Source organism: Colias philodice, chromosome 19 (assembly GCF_061535455.1).
Source record: "Colias philodice isolate Cphi_HAF_F1 chromosome 19, ilColPhil1 Martin Lab GWU primary, whole genome shotgun sequence".
NCBI classification, from domain to species: domain Eukaryota; kingdom Metazoa; phylum Arthropoda; class Insecta; order Lepidoptera; family Pieridae; genus Colias; species Colias philodice.
The window spans coordinates 2,963,116-2,984,188 of record NC_143104.1 but is presented as its reverse complement, the minus strand read 5'-3'; the positions used below and the strand labels follow the sequence as shown (position 1 = coordinate 2,984,188).

At 32.4% G+C, this 21,073-nt stretch overlaps 2 protein-coding genes across 3 annotated transcripts in view; both read left to right on the top strand.

Moving 5' to 3' along the window:
- LOC149479829 (uncharacterized) overlaps positions 1-21,073 on the top strand; it is a 63,966-nt gene that overhangs the window by 557 nt on the left and 42,336 nt on the right. Inside the window, exons 2-4 of one of the 2 annotated variants that reach the window (XM_089707444.1) lie at positions 351-559; positions 971-1,119; positions 6,424-6,585. In XM_089707444.1, the coding sequence (XP_089563570.1) occupies positions 351-559; positions 971-1,056 (295 nt within the window). In that variant the 3' untranslated portion in view covers positions 1,057-1,119; positions 6,424-6,585. Of the gene's footprint in view, positions 1-350; positions 560-970; positions 1,120-6,423; positions 6,586-21,073 lie in introns of those variants that run through there. The other variant, XM_089707445.1, reaches the window with a different exon arrangement.
- LOC149479830 (uncharacterized) lies at positions 5,701-6,585 on the top strand. Its single transcript, XM_089707446.1, has 2 exons — positions 5,701-6,010; positions 6,424-6,585. The coding sequence occupies exons 1-2, from the start codon at positions 5,822-5,824 to the stop codon at positions 6,562-6,564; spliced, it is 330 nt and encodes a 109-aa protein (XP_089563572.1). The 5' UTR covers positions 5,701-5,821; the 3' UTR covers positions 6,565-6,585.

Below are 21,073 nucleotides of genomic sequence, written 5' to 3'. Positions count from 1 at the left end.
CGTCCAGGAGTAAGTCACAGTCGCCGGCGACTGGTCGCCGGCGACTGGTCGACAGTGCGTAATAGCTCTAAGTACTTCGTGCTGAATCCGGTCCCTACAAGAGTCGCTACGACAGTTTCTTGCAGTGCGAACGCTCCCATTTGAAGCCGTGCTTCTATTGGTCGCCGGCGACCGCCAGTCGCCTGTGCGTCGCCACAACGCGGCGAGTCGCCGAGTCGCCTGGACGACTGGTGACTAAGTGCGCAAGCCCCTATTTAAACTATAGTAAGTCACAGTCGCCGGCGACTGAGTCGCCAGCGACTGGTCGACAGTGCGTAATAGCTCTAATAGGTACTATTTCATTAATCCAGATATTTAAGCGATGCAGCGCTTCGCATAGCAAGCCGAGTGTGCAAAATATGGGAGCGGATAATAATGTCGAATAGAAATTTAAGAAGACGTATAAATCATTTTGAATTAGCTATAAAGTTTGGCTCGGAGCGACGTGCTAAGTTTTACAAGCGAAATAGAAAAATGTTAAAGAAGATGCAGAATTTTCTGCCGGTTAATAAATGTAGTGGTAAGTTGTACTAGATTTTGACCCAGTCTTTGTTCATGTTGAAATGGATAGTATAAATAGTTGCGCCATCTACCGGTGTAACTGAAAAAAATTGTAGGAAAATTAAATCCGAAATAAAGTCTTTATGAAAATACTAATTAAAAGGTATTTTCGGTGAAAATAAAGAAAAGCTTATTTAATGGCACATGCCGCATAGCCTCACATTAATAGGTACTGCGAAATAATACTTAAAACATACTTGGATAATTTGGAACACGTTTTAATTTACTTTATTGATAATACAAGTAAAGTACCTACCTGCTCTAGATATTTTATTTACAAGCCCAATTTGTTTTTTTTATATTTTTACTTATAAATATTACGGTAGGCAAACATTATAGCAAATAATACTCAGATATCTTTCTTTTACAGCTATCTCAACTGAAGCAACAGTTTTAAAATCAAAACGAATGGGAGATGACTTAGTTGTATGTACTAAAAGATACAGACTATATTAATAAAAATAATAAATAAATAATTATACTGGTAACATTCAATAAAGGAGATACGAATATTTGACTGTAAGTATATTAATATTTTATACCTTTATGTTTGTATGTTACACATTCACGCAAAACCATTGAATCGATTTTGATAAAATTTGACATGGATAAAGTTAAAAATCGGATGTGTATGCTTATTAGTTATTACTTTATTTAATGAAAATTACAAACGAAGCCATACCGAAACATAAGTTAACATTTAAAAAATGGAAATATAGATTACAGCAATCAGCGTTATCTTAATTGGGTTATAAGTATCAAAAACTCGTTTACATTAACCGTTTTTAATAAAATTATGCAGACCGGTCAAAGTGCGTAATTAAATATTTTAAAGCGTACCCGAATATAACCATTATTAAATTCCAATCAAGTTAAAAGCCATCTGTTTCTAAGGCTCTGATGAGGACATTTTTTAAGCTTATTTGCCAGTAAAAGCTATGCTAATTTTGAAAATGTCACTTCATTTCGATTAACTACATCTAATTATTTAAAGGACAAATGACTATTTATCATAGAAAATTTTGGATTGCTGTATGAATTGATTTTTTTTTAAATAAGTTATTTTTTATCAATTTGTTGAATTCAAATATATAAATAGAAACTAAAATGACGAAGAGCCATGACATAATTATAATCATTTGACCTTTTTTAATTTTACGAGAAAATATTTCAAGAACGCTTCGCTTCCTGTGGATTATTATGTTTTCAGTAAAAAGGTAGTTTTCATTAATTTATTGTGATTGGGTATTATGAGTAGTACCTACTTTCATTCTATGACCTTTAAATGTTCCAAAATTATTTTATAATATAGAAACTGAATAAATTCGGATTATTGGAACACACTTTATGTATCTACGTATTAATACAAAAACATTTTTTAAGAAATTTTGAATAAATAATATGTATAAAGACAATAATAGGTATCTACAATGCATACAAAACTATTCTATATGTTTATTAATTATTCACATTCATTTTATAATCACTTTATGTTAACCCTTGTTCCTTTTTCTTTTTTTTTAATTCATATTAAAAAAAATTACTTACATAGAAAAAGCAGACCAAGTAACCAACGCTTGTTTTGTTTATTTTCTCTGCAGTTTTCTGTAATTTCCTCACGTTGTTTTCCTTCACCGTTTAGGGCTGTGGTGATTTCTTTAATGCTCATAAATTGAAAAATCAATATAATTTTTGTACGCTCGTCTAGTTTTTCTCGACGAAGCTTTATATCTTACTAATATTATAAAAGTGAAAGTTCGTAAAGTTGTATCCATGTTTTACTCTTAACGACTTAAAATTTTTTGATGATACTTTATAGCGATCTAGTTTATATACCAGAACTAGCCGCTCCGCGCGGTTTCACCCCCGTGGCTCCTCTCCCGTTGGTCGTAGCGTGATGGTATATAGCCTATAGCCTTCCTCGATAAATGAGCTATCTAACACCGAAAGAATTTTTCAAATCGGACCAGTAGTTCCCGAGATTAGCGCGTTCAAACAAACAAACAAACAAACAAACAAACTCTTCAGCTTTATAATATTAGTATAGATAACAGATAGGTAACCTATAGAAACACTTGCTTGTGCTTGCAGCATCATGGTTTCAGGCTTTTTAGGGCGTCCATTGTTGGACAAAGGCCTCCTACTTGTTACAATAGCTCTAGCCTCTATCTCTTATATATAAAATTCTCGTGTCACAATGTTAGTCTGCATACTCCTCCGAAACGGGTGGACCGATTCTCATGAAATTTTCTGTGCATATCGGGTAAGTCTGAGAATCGGCCAACATCTATTTTTCATATGTACCACGGGCGAAGCCGGGGCGGACCGCTAGTCATAATATAAATAGCTTATAGCATAATAATATTCGAAAGTACCAATATAAAGTAAGTACGCAAAATCCCTACCACCCAGCTTGATAATCGAGAAATAAGCGGTCAAAGGTCAAGTATCGATCTCAAGTAGCTAGGATGTCCCAAAATTGTTACATCCGTTACGAGAGCACTCCTACCAGACTTGGCTACTTCCTGCTTCCTGTCCATGATTTGTAGGTTATATTACAAGGTCTTAATTTCTTTTGCTCTTATTATAAAGGAGTTGGTAGGGTATCTTATAGAGATGGTTGAAATCTTTGTTCAGGTGTTGAAAGGAATAAGGCAGGGCAGGAAGTGCCTATACTGAATTCTTCCGAAGTGTCTTTTCCTGTGTGAAAAACATCTAATCTAATATATCTAATATCTAATATAAAGGCGAAAGTTTGTAAGGATGTATGGATGTATGGATGTATGGATGTATGGATGTTTGTTACTCTTTCACGTAAAAACTACTGAACCGATTACAATGAAATTTAGCACACATATAGAGGGTAACTTGGATTAACACATAGGATAGTTTTTATCCCGGAAATCCCACGGGAACGGGAACTATGCGGGTTTTCCTTTGCAAACGCGGGCGAAGCCGCGGGCGGAAATCTAGTATATATATATAGCGCAAAAATACAAATTGTACACGAATATCTACCAAATTTAGAATTACATATTTCCACATACATTTACATAAACACAAAAGACATTCGTTGATTCCACGTCACGTTTCCATTGAACCAAAAACCATTTCGTCGCGGTAAATAAACGATGTGATCATCCATCTTGATTTATTCGTCTTGTATTGTGGAAAACTGAAAAATTGTGAGACAAATGTATAAAGGATGGAGGAGAAGGTTTTCTTGTTTATTAAATAATTTTACTCTAAATAAAGTAATTCAAGTTAAAATAGTAGCAGAGGACCAAATAGGCTAACATTTATTTTTTACTAGCTGTGCCCCGCGGTTTCACCCGCATTGCTCCGCTCCTGTTGGTTGATATATTAGCCTATAGCCTTCCCCGATAAATGGGCTATCTAACATCGAAATAATTTTTCAAATCGGTCCCGTAGTTCCTGAGATTAGCGCGTTCAAACAAACACACTCTTCAGGTTTATAATATTAATATAGTATAGATTTTTTTAAATTTTAAACGCTTACACAAAAATAAACTTCTCTATATTATATACTTAGATGAATAAAATAATCTATTCTATTACACTAATAAATCGAATAATTTTCTAAATAAACACACCCACAACACTGTACGAACAAAAAGATCTTAGCAACAAAAATTTAGAATATTTCGGACACGGACGAGGAACATTTTTCAATGGAATAAAATATTTTCATCTGCCTGAATACAAAAGGAAACGAAATCCTGTGACCAATTTCGTACAAACGTGAGAAAGCAGTTTTCTTTATTTTTTACAAGATCTGTGAATTCCTTCAACCTTATATGTGTCAAGGGGATTGTACTTGTACATTATTAAAAATATTATGCAAAATTTATGTTTAAAACTTAGGAACATTTTATCGTGAGATTTTATTTTCTGAATTTAAATGTAGGTACATAGAAACATATTCTTTGATAAAAACCATTTTAAGATCTAGACTACCTCTATGGTCGTTGGAGATTAATAAAATATATTACTTTTTCTTTCGTTTTATCAGTATTATGTACAACTAGCGGTCCGCCCCGGCTTCGCCCGTGGTACATATTTACGTTTTCTCTACATAAGAACCATCCTCGTACTTCAAGGAATATAATAGAAAAGAATAATCGAAATCGGTTCAGCCATTCACACGTGATGCCGTGACAACGCGAAACGGGTGCAGACCCGCCGCCTTTTTAATTTTTATAGCTCCCGCCGCGCAGCGCGTCGAACGCGGCAACTGATACACAAAAATAATCCTTATGGCATGATTCTGTATTCACGCGCGATGACTTATAACGTTTTCATGTATAACTTTGGTGTTTCTACACCGATTTACATGATTCTTTTACTATAACCTGTCCATGAGTATGAAGAATAATTGTGCCAAATTTAGTTAAAATCCGTCGGGTAGTTTTTGTTTCTATAACGAATATACAGACAGACAGACAGACAGACAAAAATTTTACTGATTGCATTTTTGGCATCAGTAGCGATCCCTTATCACCCCTTCATAGTTTTTTTTAAATATATTTCATGTACAGAATTGGCCTCTCTACAGATTTATTATAAGTATAGATAATTTAAGTTTTAACACAGGTACAATCTTATATTGTATGCCCAGAAAAATAGACTCCGTCTTATGATTCAAGGATATTTTTCAATACATAAAATCTTTTAATATTTGTACAGTTTGCCGATATAATATTAAAACTGTGAATAAATTGTTTGTTCAGTGCACAATGGAACAATAGGTATAAAATTATACGCTAAATTGTGCCTCTAAATTGATTATAGTGTATTAATTATTTAGTTACGTTCACGCGTGTTTACTCTACTAGGGTTGAGATGTAGAATGGAAATTCTTAAATGTTTTGGATAATGACTAAAATACCGTTACACGTAATTAAAATATATCGAGAAACAATAATGATATCAGCGATTTTATAAAAAAATATCTAATTATATTTTTATGACACTAACTTATCAAATGATGAAAACGGGGGAAAGAATTCTTTACCCAATTAAAAAGTACTTAATTAAAGTACGTCGGTCTCTGTGATAAAAATATCTAATTTCCCCCGCCTTGATAACGCTACAGATTATATAGAGCGCAATTTCTTTTGTTTCAATAGCGTTCCAAATTCGAATATCGATTGTCATTTGTTCGGTTTTATTTTTTTTTCGGCGGGAAAAAGGTGTAGCAATGAGGTTGTTCTTTACGTGTTTGTTTGTGGCTGTGTTAGTGTATGTGGAGTGTAACCATACGTTTATGGGGTCGAATGTGTTCCGACCACTTTTGTTTCACCGTACGATACATTACGGCTCGCATATGTTCAGCAAACGTGTAGAGAATTTCAGTTTCTCCACGCCATCGTATCACCAGAGTATTCAGGTACTTAATATATTTACACAAATATTTTTTACTTTCATTTTTATATATTTCTATAGGTTTAATATGAATTTGATATATGACTCATTCTGGATGTTGCTACAATGTACAATCTGATATTAGATAAGATTAAAAGAATGACTAAGAGAAAAATAAATACAGATGCTGTATTTGAGATAACCAAAGAAAAATCTGCAACGGTTGAGCTCTAATTTTGACACTGATTATATTATTATAGGTACCTACATAATATAATTTAACCTGCTTCAAAGATATTTTCCTCATTTTTTGATACATTAAAATTTTGATAGTAGGAATTAGTAGGATAGTAGGATAGGATAGTAATATTGTAGTACCTATAGTATGTATGATGTATAAACTATGTATTATTATAATCTTTAAAATGTTTTTTTCAGGGTATTCTCGCCTACGATTTAACAAACAGTTCAGCGTCAGCGAACGTGACACAGGGTGGTATTGGCTACACCTATGTGACCTTACGGATGAAGAGCGACAGAGGACGGGAGATTAAATACGATGTTTTTATTTATGGATGATTAATAAATGTGTATTTTAAATTGGAAGTTTTATTGATCAATAATTATAATTCAAATGTAGTGACGTTGCTTTAGGAGAAATAATGTTCCAGACTTGTTAATATTTTATTGGACAAATACATTTTTGTTGTAACAGACATTATTAAATAATTTATCAGTTTAGTACCATTTTGTTTGTAATAATTGCAATATATTTTGTTTCGGAATTATGAATTTACAAAAAATAAAAGATACCATCAAACAAGTAGGGTTTCGATTTAAAATAGTTACATCAAGTTAATAAAACGTTTTTAAATCGATATTATTTGTAAGGAGGCAAAAATCGTCAGTTTTAAAACAAATTGTACCTATATAACATATTATTTTGTTTTTATTTTATCAAACTGTACCGTCGCTATTAATATGTAAATAAGTATGTAAATTATATTTTGAACTTGTATTTTATCATCACGAAAACGTCACCATTTTAATTAATTTTGTACTTTAATGGAACGAGTAAAATTAAAATAATTTTGCTGCACTAAAAATATAAAAAAATAAGACAACAAATTATTATAATTATTAGTTTTAAATAGACTATCAAAGACTCGGATCAAGTTGTGAAAGTCCGTTTTATTACATCATACATAATATTATGTAACAGTTTGTTCTGTAACGGGGTTCAAACCCAGGACAACTCAACTTTCACGAATTAACCGAATTAATTGTATCTAGAAAACATTTGCATACGAATTTGTAATATTTTTACACCGGAATTCTAAAAATAAACGAGTCGCAAAAACTAACTTCAGATAGCATGTGACAGACGGACAGACGTTGTGCTGTGTGCATCGTGGTCACACTGTATTGTAATTTTATTTTATTTAGTTTTATATTGAAATGCTTCTACAATCTACATAAAAAAATTAGTTCATGAAATTACGAGTAATATCACTTTATCTATGATTCTATTTAAATACTGGTAATATAGAATTTCCTAAGTCAAGGGAGTCACTTTAAATTTTAACTTACGCTACCTACCTATTCGGTTTATTACTTCCGTCTTGATTCATATCTGAAAAATAAACATTGAAAATTATCCATACTTTAATAAAACACGATACCTATGTATTTAATACGTAATATTTCACTATATTTTTGAAGTGAAACTTCTTTATCGGGGTTGGAAAAAAATTTTGTGTAACATTTTTCCGTTACGCGCCATCTTGTTTTTATCCCTTACACGCGTGATTGACGTATTTCTTCAAAGTTGCATATATAGTAAATTATTTTTTGAAAAATAAGGTCATAAAGAAGTTTCACTTCTTACGTGTGTACACTAGTACACGCACACATTTTTTTTTAAATTTTCAAATATGGAAAGTACATAGATCATCCAATATTCTATTACGGATTACCGTCTTCATCAGCTAAAATTAACATAACACCCATATTAGCAGAAGCCATAGCCTCTAAAACGCAAAATCACTCAACCCGGATTATTTAGAATCCGCTATAATATCCGCGATAACTATGAAGTGTTCAATTTTATGAAACCTTAAAATATTCGCGCCTCGAATGCCTCGGAATGGCTACAATTCGATATATGTATTAGATTTCCCCTCTCACCTCTATACCTTGCACGTGAGATACATCTTTTAGCGTGAAATACATTGATTCTGTAAATCTAATAAATACTATTTTGGGATGGATATTTTCTGAGTTTAAGCCACTCTCGGATTTAGTCTATATTGAACATATTCTATTCATCAATTAATATGAGAATAATGATTTAGTTGTTTTTTTACGAATTTAACCAAAGGAATAAAACAAGCAGCTATACCGTGACACCCGCCTTTCATCATACTCCGTATTTTATGGTTAAAAAAACTGTATTTATGTAGAGTTTCAAAAAAATAATCAAAATATTATGTTAGTTTCCAATTGCCTGGGAGATATCCCTTCTTAATACAAACCGATTTAGTTTGTATGTTTGGTTTTTCCCTCATATGTGCTGTTTTCTCTTGTTTGTTCAAGTTCCATTATTTTTGAATTTGAATAAAATAACGATGATTTAAAAAATTAAATATAATATTTAGAGCCTTTTAGCTATTACGTTACGGTGTGAATGTGGTCAGCCTGTCATTTTGCGGACGAACGCAGTGTCGCCTCAGGAGCTTCCGGAATAGAATCTATTTTTAGAATAGTTTGGAACTGTGTGGTATGTCCATGGTTTTGTTGTTCTGTACGGTGTGATAGGAGGCTAATTATAACTTTCTGAGACTGTTAAAATGATTAGTTGGTTTTTGATACTGGTACCTATTTACTTTACTCAAACAGGAATGAGGGAAATACTAAATATTATAAAATTAATTTGTCTACTTAATTATGAACTATCTATTAATAATTACTACCATACAAATGCGAAAGTGAATCTATTTCCGGTATTGTTCATCGTGTTTTTAAAACTTAATCAACAAATGATGCAATATTTTCATGCATAAAATATAGTACATATCTATAGATTTTATTATAATACTAGCGGTCCGCCCCGGCTTCGCCCGTGGTACCTAGTTACATGTTTACGTTTTTTTTTCATAAGAACCATCCTCGTACTTCAAGGAATAGATTCCGCAGTGCACGCGATGACAGAATTTTTATTAAGGAATTTTTTACACCTTTCGTTACATTATTGCATTTTTGGTAAGGATCTCTAATTTTTTTAAATGCAATATAGCCTATGTTGTTCAGTGAAGATGCAGCTTTCTAATGGTGAAAGAATTTTTGAAATCGGACCAGTAGTTTATGCGTGAAAACCATACATACATAATTACAAACCTTTCCTCTTTATAATCTTCTTAATCTTATATATAAAATTCTCGTGTCACAATGTTAGTCTGCATACTCCTCCGAAACGGGTGGACCGATTCTCATGAAATTTTCTGTGCATATCGGGTAAGTCTGAGAATCGGCCAACATTTTTGTTTTTCATATGTACCACGGGCGAAGCCGGGGCGGACCGCTAGTATTAGTATAGAAAAATCAAACAAAAGCAGCTTAAACCCATCAAAGTACTACAGGAATAAAGCACTCAAATTATGTTTGTACATAGTTTAAACCATACTGAAGCGGTATCGCAACTAACATAAATTAGCTCCCAAACTTTAAATTGACTTCGCTATTGTAGCCACGCGGCTTATCGTATGATAAATACATGTGATAGAATCTGTGTGAACTAACTAGTTTTAGAGAAGTTTTTGCATGAGAATAGTGGTTTAGGAGGTACGGAATGATAAAGTAATAAGCATTGATAGAAGTATTATGTGATTTGGTTGCCTATTTTATATTATTGTTAAACTACCCTCGCATTTTGAATTTTGAAATAGATTTTGAACCATGTAGATATAAAACATTAGACGTTGAAGTAAGATTTATCCTCAGAAAAATATCTATTTTCAGGAGTCTGTGCTCTGTAGATTTATTTCTACAGAGCAAAGACTTTACTTTTGTTAATAACATAATTATAAGTAGATAGAAAGTTTTACATTTTAATATCGTTTCAATATTACAAAGAATAGTAACAACATAATTTAATAACTTTCAGGAATACATAGATCACAAGGGACAATAATATATTATTGTGATGATAAGGTTTATATGTCAAGCAGCATTGTTTATAATTCTCTTCTGTCTTCCGTATAAGTACATACTGTAGGTACTAAGTTGTGAATACTTTGAGGTTTGATTGTTTGTTGATAGGACAGATAACAGAACAAACTTGTATTGGAAACTACTTTCCTATCTATATATTAATTAGTAATTACTAGCCAGCAAACTATCTCGACTTCACCCGGTTAAAAACGGGATAAGAATATAGCCTTTGTTGCCCTGTTAAGAAGCTTTTCAACGGTAAACTAATTTTTAAGAGCGGTTAAGTAGATAATATGTTTAAAATTGTAAAACAAACAAAAAAATCTTAAATCTTGCATCTTCTATAGAGATCAATATGCCACACCACAGGTACTTCCCTAAATTATAGCCACATAGAGCTTCCGAATCTCCAGCAAGATATTGCTCTTAAACACCTTTTAATTTAGGCCTTCTTTTTGGATCAAGCTATTAGGCTACAGGCTGTATGTCCAAAAAAATTGTGAATATTCAATCAAAAACAAAACCCAGGGTAAATAAAACTATATTTAAACCAGACCAATTTCAAGTGGAATTAACAAAAACAATTACAGTGTAACAAGAAGACCATTAGATGGCTATCAGCCGTAACGTGCCAAATTTCTTGCTAGCTTTTAACTTAATTTTCTAGTAATGGCGGGAAGATTTGCTTTTTGGCGCGTAAGATTCTGTTTCTAGCAATTTATTGCTCGCAGCGGTCACTGAATAGTTTTATGCTTTTTGGTTTTGTTCTGAGAGATGTATGTCTCACCATTATGGCATTAAAACAGTATGCTTAAGTTTTGCTCTCTCGAAATTAATGCACAATCTACTATGTATATAAAAATAAGTCGGGTTTTCCTTCCTGACGCTATAACTGCAGAACGCACGAACCCATTTCCACGGTTTTGCATTCGTTGGAAAGGTCTCGGCCTCCGTGAGGTTTTTAGCAAAGAAAAGGTGTCTCTGGTGGCGAAACGGAGGTCGCCCGGTTTGCTAGTTATCTAATAGGATTCCAATTACAATATTCGATTGTTTTTTTCGAAATTGTCTGGTACTAGTTAAAACGGTTGATTAAATGTGATGAATGAAAATACAAATTTATTGACTTAACTTTATCAGAGGAACAAGCATGCATAGGATTCTAAAAAGTTAAATATATTTAATTGCTTTCATTACAGACCTTAAATAGAACCTAATCTAACACTCCAATCTAAAATAGGTATCAAATCAAATGCATTGGTACATAATATAACCACAGTATTACAATGTTATTTCCTACAGTAAGGAATCGCCTTTGATGTCGCGCGATGCCGCCGCCAGCGTAGGTACTTACGCTGCCACACGAAAATACGCTAGGGTTGCAACAAATGGGAAATAAAACAATTGTGATTATTTATATTATGATGAAATCATTTATTCATATTATGTACATTCAAAATAATTGCGATTATTAAATCTGATGTAATTATTTGTTCATAAATATATAATTATAGATATTGCACTGCTAAATATTTATGTGGAAACTATTTTTGGGTGTTCTTAATTGTATATTATAACATTTAACTAAGTAATGCATTCGCATTGGGATGTACAATCTGATTAGAAAATAATGAGGACAACATTTACATAGCTTTGATTTTAATTCAACAGATACAATTAATACAATCTTTCTGAAATATTGTTTCCTTCTGGGATTTCAATGTAGATTAACATCCGTAAACGGAACAGTTTTTGCGCGCCATAATAGAATAGGTAAGTACCTATGTATAATAAAATTATTACACAAAAAATACGACTGCGTCGTCCTTTCGCGATAGTTAATGCAAACTCAGCGTGTTTGCATTAAGCGGCCCGCGTCGCCCGACCCCCCGCCAGTTCCCCTCCGTTTCTCTGCACAAGTACATTCGTCGCCATACTGTAGGAAATATGGTAATACTGTGATATAACGTAACAGCACAAAACATCACGTTCTTACATTTCAATTTCGAAATGAAAACAGAAGCAATCCGTGAATACCCATGGAATACGCTAAGCATTTAAACATTTCCAACAAAACCCATTATTTGAGTCACACAATATCCGATGTAAGTTAACAATTTCTTGTATTAATTTTCACAGTTTACTTTGCGATTCGGGATTTACTTTGAAAATTGCCAAGTTGGACAATGTATTTGCCTCTGAAGAATTCCCCTAATCTTTCCATTGTGTTACTTGCCAACTCCGATTGGATTAACTTTGGACGCTTTAGAACGTCTGTTAATTTCAGATAACTCAAAGTTTGCCAGTTGATTGTTTCTTGATGGAGAATCCGCGGAGAATTTATTACAGTTGTCATGTTTACTACTTATCTTATAGATTTAGGCAGTGGATTCACTCATCATACAAAAATTAATAAAACAAATAAATAAATCGTTTATTTGCAAGTAAATATGGTATACAAGTGTTAAAATACATTATTACAGCATGTTTAGCTATTCACATAATATGTAAAGACGTGGGTTAATTCAGATTATGAGTGATGTTTACTACATACAATTAATAAACACGTGTGCGCGTGGTTCTCGTATTAAAAAAATTGCTAAAATAAATCTCGATCCAATCCTTGCTGTGGGATAGACTAACAAACATTTATCCACGCTGTTTTTATACTGTAAATAAAACCTTAATTTTACCTTTTTTGTAACTTGTTGAATGTGAATGATTTTTATAGAACGATCCCTTTTGAACTTTTGTTTGAAAGGTCAGTTCATTCTCTCAGAGATATCGTTAAGGAATTTAACGTATAATCATTTTCGTAAGGGTAGTCTGATATAATTATTTTCAGGAGCTTCTTTTCAGTTAATTAAAGTTGCGGAAAATGTAGATAATTATCACTTAGTAACTCAATTATTTTATACTGTATACTTATGATTATCATGTATCAATGATTATGGGTACCTAATTATTGCAATTTGCATTTGCATTGGCATTTATTAATAGTTTCCTTAGTATACCTAGACAGAAGACAGTACTTCTTTAAAACTAAAATGGTTACACTTACTTTTTATTATGGCAATATGGTACCTAGTACTTTTTGTTGGATATTAGTTATGAACAAAATGAAAAAGGCGTAGATTATACCTGCTGAGTCTCATAAAGAAAGCAGTAAAATTACCTCTTTAATTTTAAAATCATTAAACATGTTCTCAATTACACATACCAGAAAATGAATAGAAATATCAAATAATATTCGCCATGGCACAACATAAAAATAACAGTAAAAACAAAATGGAGTGGCAAGATACGGAAGTTTCTGTAATTTTTAACGTAATTAAAACTGTTATTGCACCAGAGACCTTTCGCTTCTCTTAGTACTTATTACATTAGGTACACCATGGTGCCTTTACTAATTTCTGGCATGAAGATGATTTTCTCTTTATTATTTAATTGAATATATTTTGTGATTATAAAGCTGAAGAGTTTATTTGAACGTGCTAATCTCAGGAACGACTGGTTTGATTTAAAAAATCTTTCAGTGTTAGATAGCCTATTTATCGAGGAAGGCTATAGGCTATATAATATTATCACGCTAAGACCAACAGGAGCGGAGCAATGCGGGTAAAACCGCAGGGCACAGCTAGGAAAATATATTTTTTAATAAACGCCTATATTACAGCATATCATTATGTTGAGGATAATCTAAATATCATGAAATAGCTTGAGGAACTATATGATGATCTTTAATTAACTGAAAAATAACATTATTGTAAGAAATAAAATATGCGAGAGGGTTAAATATTAGTTTGAATGTAATAAGAATGTACTGCGATTCTACACAGCTACCTAATTGATGTAGGTAGTTGATAACAAAACGCAGCTAGTCAACGACTATTAGTAAAGTGAGGGTAGTTGGGTCGAACGTCGTATAAACAGCGTCAGAGCCCCTAGGCACGATTCGTACGAATGCGCCACGAGACAAAGGAACGTGGCAATTTATAGTATGCGACAGCTAAGCATGTTCGGACAGGAAACAGTGACAACTATATTGACAACTTCTCATCCACAAAAATATTAAATCAAAAGTTACGTCTAACACGGCCATACTGACAATCGTACGTCCTCGTACGCCTTTTCTCGTATTAAAACACTACGGTAGTTCATCTCGGGATTACACAACCATCCTGCCTCGGCCAGACTGACCTGACAGAACAATAACCACATCCACATGACAGTGCCTACACTCCCTTCGCGTATCTTGGTATATCTACGCTCGTTCGACTAGTGAAATACATCACTACGATACGTCAGCGACTAGACAATACCTCAACGCCAGGGTTCGACTAGCGATTTGGATCACTACACACAACTCCTTCGATGAACTACATTCCCGTTGCAATAATCCACGTAACAAACTTTTACTTTACACAACGCACGAAAAAACACTAACGCCAGTATGCCGTTACAAAACTACGTAAACTTAAACACATTTAAAAAGTATGGGCTTGAATTCTATCCCGCTTCTGATGTAAGAAATAAAATATGCGAGAGGGTTAAATATTAGTTTGAATGTAATAAGAATGTACTGCGATTCTACACAGCTACCTAATTGATGTAGGTAGTTGATAACAAAACGCAGCTAGTCAACGACTATTAGTAAAGTGAGGGTAGTTGGGTCGAACGTCGTATAAACAGCGTCAGAGCCCCTAGGCACGATTCGTACGAATGCGCCACGAGACAAAGGAACGTGGCAATTTATAGTATGCGACAGCTAAGCATGTTCGGACAGGAAACAGTGACAACTATATTGACAACTTCTCATCCACAAAAATATTAAATCAAAAGTTACGTCTAACATTATTATTTAAAGTTATCTGTGTCAAAAGTATTCGCACAAAAACGAATAAATCATAGCGCAAATAAAAAAATATCTCTTATATTTTACACAAATATCGAGTTACACCGTTCTCATGAGTCCGGGCTTATAAATATTAAATAATATCGCTCCTCTGAGATATCTGTGTTTACACAGATGTCAAATAATAAATTCTAGTCCGTAATATTTAATGAATTTGATGTTTGCATGTAAACGCGTGTAAAGGGATAGTTAAGTTGTTATTATGTCAATTATTAATTGGACTTTATTAAAATGTAATATAAGTAGTAATATAGTATTAGTTAATGAAAAAAAGTCAACTTTAAAGTGTAGATAGTACCTAAGCTAAACAATATACATAATATTATGTTTTCTTCACTTATACCTTTGTAGTTTAAATCGAGCGGAGTATCGGTCTCAGGAGTCTGGTAATTATCTGGTGGTTGGTAAGCGCATAACTTGAGAACGGCTGAAGCGATTTCGATAATTCTTTTTTTATTATATTTCTTGAAGTACGAGGATGGTTCTTATGTAGAGAAAACGTAAATATGTACCACGGGCGAAGCCGGGGCGGACCGCTAGTACAACAATAAATTATTGTTGATTCAAAGGTGCTTTTTAAGCTAGCTTTTGAAACCTAGTCGAAATGTTTTATAGATAATCCTAATGTATTAATTTCATTTCAATATTCAGAAATTTCAATTATTATTCATAAGCATTGGTTAAAATGATTTGCGAAGCTCTTGATCACGAATTATCTCGCATATTTGGCAGCAAACTGGTTAATTCAGCTGTTTAATTAAAAGTCTAGGCTCTTGATTAAACAGCGCCGTTTTTTTGATATGCCGTCGCGTTGGTATAAACTATAAAGAGTATAATATTATGTATATTTTACATGAAAAAGAAAATTAAAATGTGATAATTCTACTCCATGCGGGTTTTTTTATTCCTTCCTACTTAATAGGGCAGTTTCGAAGTAAGTAAAAGAAAGTTATATAAATCTTTAAAATCAAAATATAATGTTTAAAATATGAGTGTAATAAAAAGGAGTTCTTTTTTATTAATGCAATGTATCGAAGATCGCGCAGAATAAAAGCAATATTGTTTTTGTCTAGACACAATAATTTGATGAGGTCTTAAGGGGGCGCATAAAGCAAAATAACCAATCTTCTATTAGATGATACGTGTAATATGCAAGACCAAATCTAAAAAATAAAATATATATCAAACTAGATGATATGTTCAACGATTCTGTTTAATCAAAAACATAAAATATTAAAATTTACTCGATAAAAAAAAATCACCAAGTTAGCTCTAATTTTCACACCTTTACGTTTTCTACTTGACATGGTAATACTTATTATGATTTTTTTTTTCATAAACAATTATATTAAAACATTTGCAAGATATTTGTCAGAGCATTTTGTTTAATTACTTTTAGTTTTGGTTTTATCTGCGATAAACCACTTTTATCGTGACAAAATCAAACGTTTATCTCGAGAAAAAAAGAGCGCCAAAAGTGGTTTATCGCAGATAAAACCAAAACTAAAAGTAATTACACAAAATTCTCTGACAAATATCTTGCAAATGTTTTAATATAATTGTTTATGAAAAAAAAATCATAATAAGTATTACCATGTCAAGTAGAAAACGTAAAAGTGTGAAAATTAGAGCTAACTTGGTGATTTTTTTTTATCGAGTAAATTTTAATATTTTATGTTTTTGATTAAACAGAATCGTTGAACATATCATCTAGTTTGATACATATTTTATTTTTTAGATTTGGTCTTGCATATTACACGTATCATCTAATAGAAGATTGGTTATTTTGCTTTATGCGCCCCCTTAGCGCGTTTGGAAATTTCATGCGACCTATCGAATGTTTGATTTGGTGTTTTATTCGTATGTGTTTAAAGTTTTATCAGATTGTATAATACGATAATTCTATTATTATAAAAGGTAAGGCTGGTAAAGGATCATAGAAGACTTTCATCCAGTTGAACCATTCTATTGTAAGAATATTACTTCAAATAAACCATTTATGATGGTTGAAGCAAAACATTACCCATCCGTAACGTACCTTTTTTTATAGTGGGGAAATCTTCCAAAGATACCCACTGCCCCCGGGGAAGGAGCCGTGGGTTATGTCGGATTCTTACCGACTAAAACCCCACTGTGTTCCGTCGAGCCGCTTTAATGATGGGGCCACGGGTATTATCTCGTTACGTACCTAAGTTACCAGCATACTTCATATTCTACAACAGCTATTATTTCTACGATATGTCAGCATCATCATGACAATTCGAGTAATGGTGATGGGATTAATATGTCAAATTGAAAATTCTAGTTGTTTATCGATCAGGAGTTCAAGAACCCTGAAATTTTTTAACTTAAGCGTATTTGACTGAATTAAATTAGTTAAGATCAATTTGTTTTGCCCATTATTTTAATTACAACCAGTTCTTTGAGTAGGTATAAAATATACATTTTAGCTGAATCGTAAATTTGACTTAGTTACAAAAGTCGCCATTTGCTTGACGGTTTCATAAAAATTTAAAAAGGTCGTGTCACTTCCCCGACTCACCCCATCTAATTTGAACAAAACTGAATTGCCGAGCGAGGCTCAATTATAAAACATTTTTAATTATTCGTAAAATAATTTCAAGTTACGCTCGAAAAATTCGATGAAGTTTTTATATCGATGAGTCGATGTTTGCATTGCTTCGTTGGCGGGATTTGTGAAGAGAATGAAGGAAAGAAAATAGATTTATTTGTACCGAGGTAGATCGATTAATAGTAGTTTTAGCACATGGCTTCGTTTGCGTGCTACCTGAATGTAAGTTGAAGTTAAACAATAAACATATTTCATTAATATTGTATCTGTATATAAGTCACATCCAAATCATGTAGGGTTTGCCGGAAACAGAAAGTGCAAGATAGCATAATTTAGTTGGAAAATAAAGAATAAATAATTATAAACAATAACATATACCTAAATATTCGTATAAGCAATTATTCATTGTAGTTGGTCTGTACCATGCGGGATTCAAGATAATATGTATTTCTTGGAAGCAGCAATTTGTGTAGAAAATAACCGTATCAAATTTCTACGAATGCAATGTAATCTAATGGTATAAAATATGTAATCCTTTAAAATTAGGTTGTTTATTGGTTTATTATTTACTAGCTAACCGCCCGCGGCTTCGCCCGCTTTGTCTAATACCTAATAAATTTTATACTAACCCTTCCTCTTGAATCACTCTATCTATTAAAAAAACCGCATCAAAATCCGTTGCGTAGTTTCAAAGATTTAAGCATACAAAGGGACATAGGGACAGAGAAAGCGACTTTGTTTTAAATAGGTACTATAAATATGTAGTGAAGGTAATTCTGAATAGCATTATTACATGAATAACATAAATTATAACAATTCTATATTCGCTATTAATAATAAGCCTGATACTTTCCAGTTCTTATTTGAATTAAATATTTTAAAAGTAGGAAATGGACGCATTTCCCGGAGAATTAAGAGCTAAGCTTCGTAAATTTATTTAGCAGTTACTCGAACTTAAGATAAAGGGAAATAATGCTAAAATGCTTTTGCAATTCCTATTTTACGTTCATTATTGTTTTCTTCTTTTTAATAAGGTCTTGATGTGTTAATTCTTAGCTCGTTAACATTTAATTTCGTGTTTTTATAATTTAAAAAGCGACTATATGCCACGGTACGGCGAAAAGACGCGAATTCGAATCCTGTATCATGATATTTTTCTATTCTTTAAAATTATTCCAATATTTTATTCGTCTAATAATAATCAGGAACTTTAAAGTTTGCCCTGTTTTTCTTCTGTCGTATAGCTTGTAAGTACCTAACTAATTATAGGCATGACGAAAGATTTTGAAATCCTCTTCCATAATGTGTGTATACGTTTACTATACAAGAAAAACCCTATATTTCGGTAATATACTTGAATTTGACGAAGATAAAAGCCTTTTTTCAAAAAATATTTATTAACTGTGCCAAAACAGCTCGCAGGTGTCATGGCGTAGACGTGACGTCACTCTTTAGTAAATACGTAATTATTTGTACGCATTGCGAAGAAAATTAAAAAAAATATTTATTTAATATGTGTTATAGAAACGAATTACAAAGTTTATAAGTGGTGTGCAGTATTGCAGTTTGAATCCACATAAAATTAATGCTCAAAAATGTGTTAGTAATTATTTCAAGCGAGAAAATAATAAGAAATGATTGTATAAAGTTATCGCGGAGAACCCCGAACCATGTATTCGTGAATTCGCAATTATATTTCTTTTCTGAGTTGATAAAGCATACGTGAAACAATAGAAAATAAATAAAAATGCGTATTCTCAACATATTCATAACGACTAAACACATCTGACGTGAGTTGTTTACTTCGTGACGTCACGCGTGTTTTAGTCAAAATGGCCAACTGCAGAATTTCAATGTTTTATTTTATTGATAATCTCATTAATCTTAACGTTTTTAAGATTTCTAAGTCAATATATTTAATTTATTTATCATACATTTTCCCTTAAAAACACTAATACGATCATTTATGGATACTGTCGTCATGCCTATTGTCGTATTTATATAAGTAGAGGTAGGATATTTCATTTGTATTTTTGTTTATACGATGCATTTGAATACATACTTTAAAATAGTTCAAAAATCGAATATAATAATATTTAATGAAAAATATACTCTTTTGTATGAAGTGGAATCTACAAAATAACGTGACAGAAAGTGTACTAAGTGACATCAGCGTGAACAAAGGTTTCGTGGTCCAGTCAGGTCCAGTCAATGAATTTCACAATTCACTTCAGCTATTGTTAATCTAAAGCTATAGTATTGTCAATGATTACTTCGACTGGAAAATGAATACGGGAATTAAATTGTAATATACGGAATTCGCAAACTTTTCTTTAGAGCCAGCCAATGATAACGTAAAAATGTATAAAAAGGTTACCAACATAACATTCGATCTTCAAAAACGTCACTCGTCAAAGCAAGATGGAATTATCCATTTATTGCGAGCGAAAAAGAGATAAATGTAAAATACTTCTGACTTATAAGCCACATTTGGTGTACCACTCCTAATCTATCTACCTTTTTACTTATCTATTGGTCTAGCACTAAGGACTTAGGAGGGATGTTAATTTCGTGATAACGAAGGCATGTAATTAATTAAGAGAATAGATAAAAGAAGAATATTTAAACGGAAGAATAATATTAATTAACTTAATTAACGAATAAAAAATTGCACAGGAAACTTACACAGAAAATAAATAGCCCAGAAAATATCTAGTTACTCCGTGCACCATATTTTAGCAAGTATTAAAATGAAGATCTACACCTGCGTAAAACAAATAACAGTTATATATCTTAAAATGCATCCAGTTGCAAGGCTTCATATAGAATTTCCCAAATCAAAAGCGTTGTAAAATATGTTTGCCGACTAAGGAACGCAGGTGAGAGCCTGAAACTAATGCGATGCTGCCTTGAATAAAGTGTACACCTCCACACGGTTTAAATGCATTAAAACCACGTAAAATACAAAGAAAACTCACCCATATTACCATGGTGTTAATACCAGAATCATGAAGCAAGAACTACAGCGCTCACTTGCTCTTTTTCACGACACGGTACATCTAAAGATATGTGACGTCGCACTAAATATAATTTTAAGCGAGACAATTGTCTAAAAGCGTGGTTAGATATTTAGACGTTGTATGTTCGGGGAGTTCATAGCTTGCTGTTTATAATATCTACCATGTAATTTGTTATGTAATAAAGCCTGTTTAAGACCGTATATTGAAGAGAAAGAAAGTGTTGAATTTGGGTAAAAACTTAAAGAATCATGAATAATATCAAAATTGGCTACTTCATCTATTAGGTTGTAATTCAAAAACATACAACAATTTTTTTTTAACATTTAAGTATTTACATATGTAATAGAAATACTTAACATATAATTTTCTCGCTTT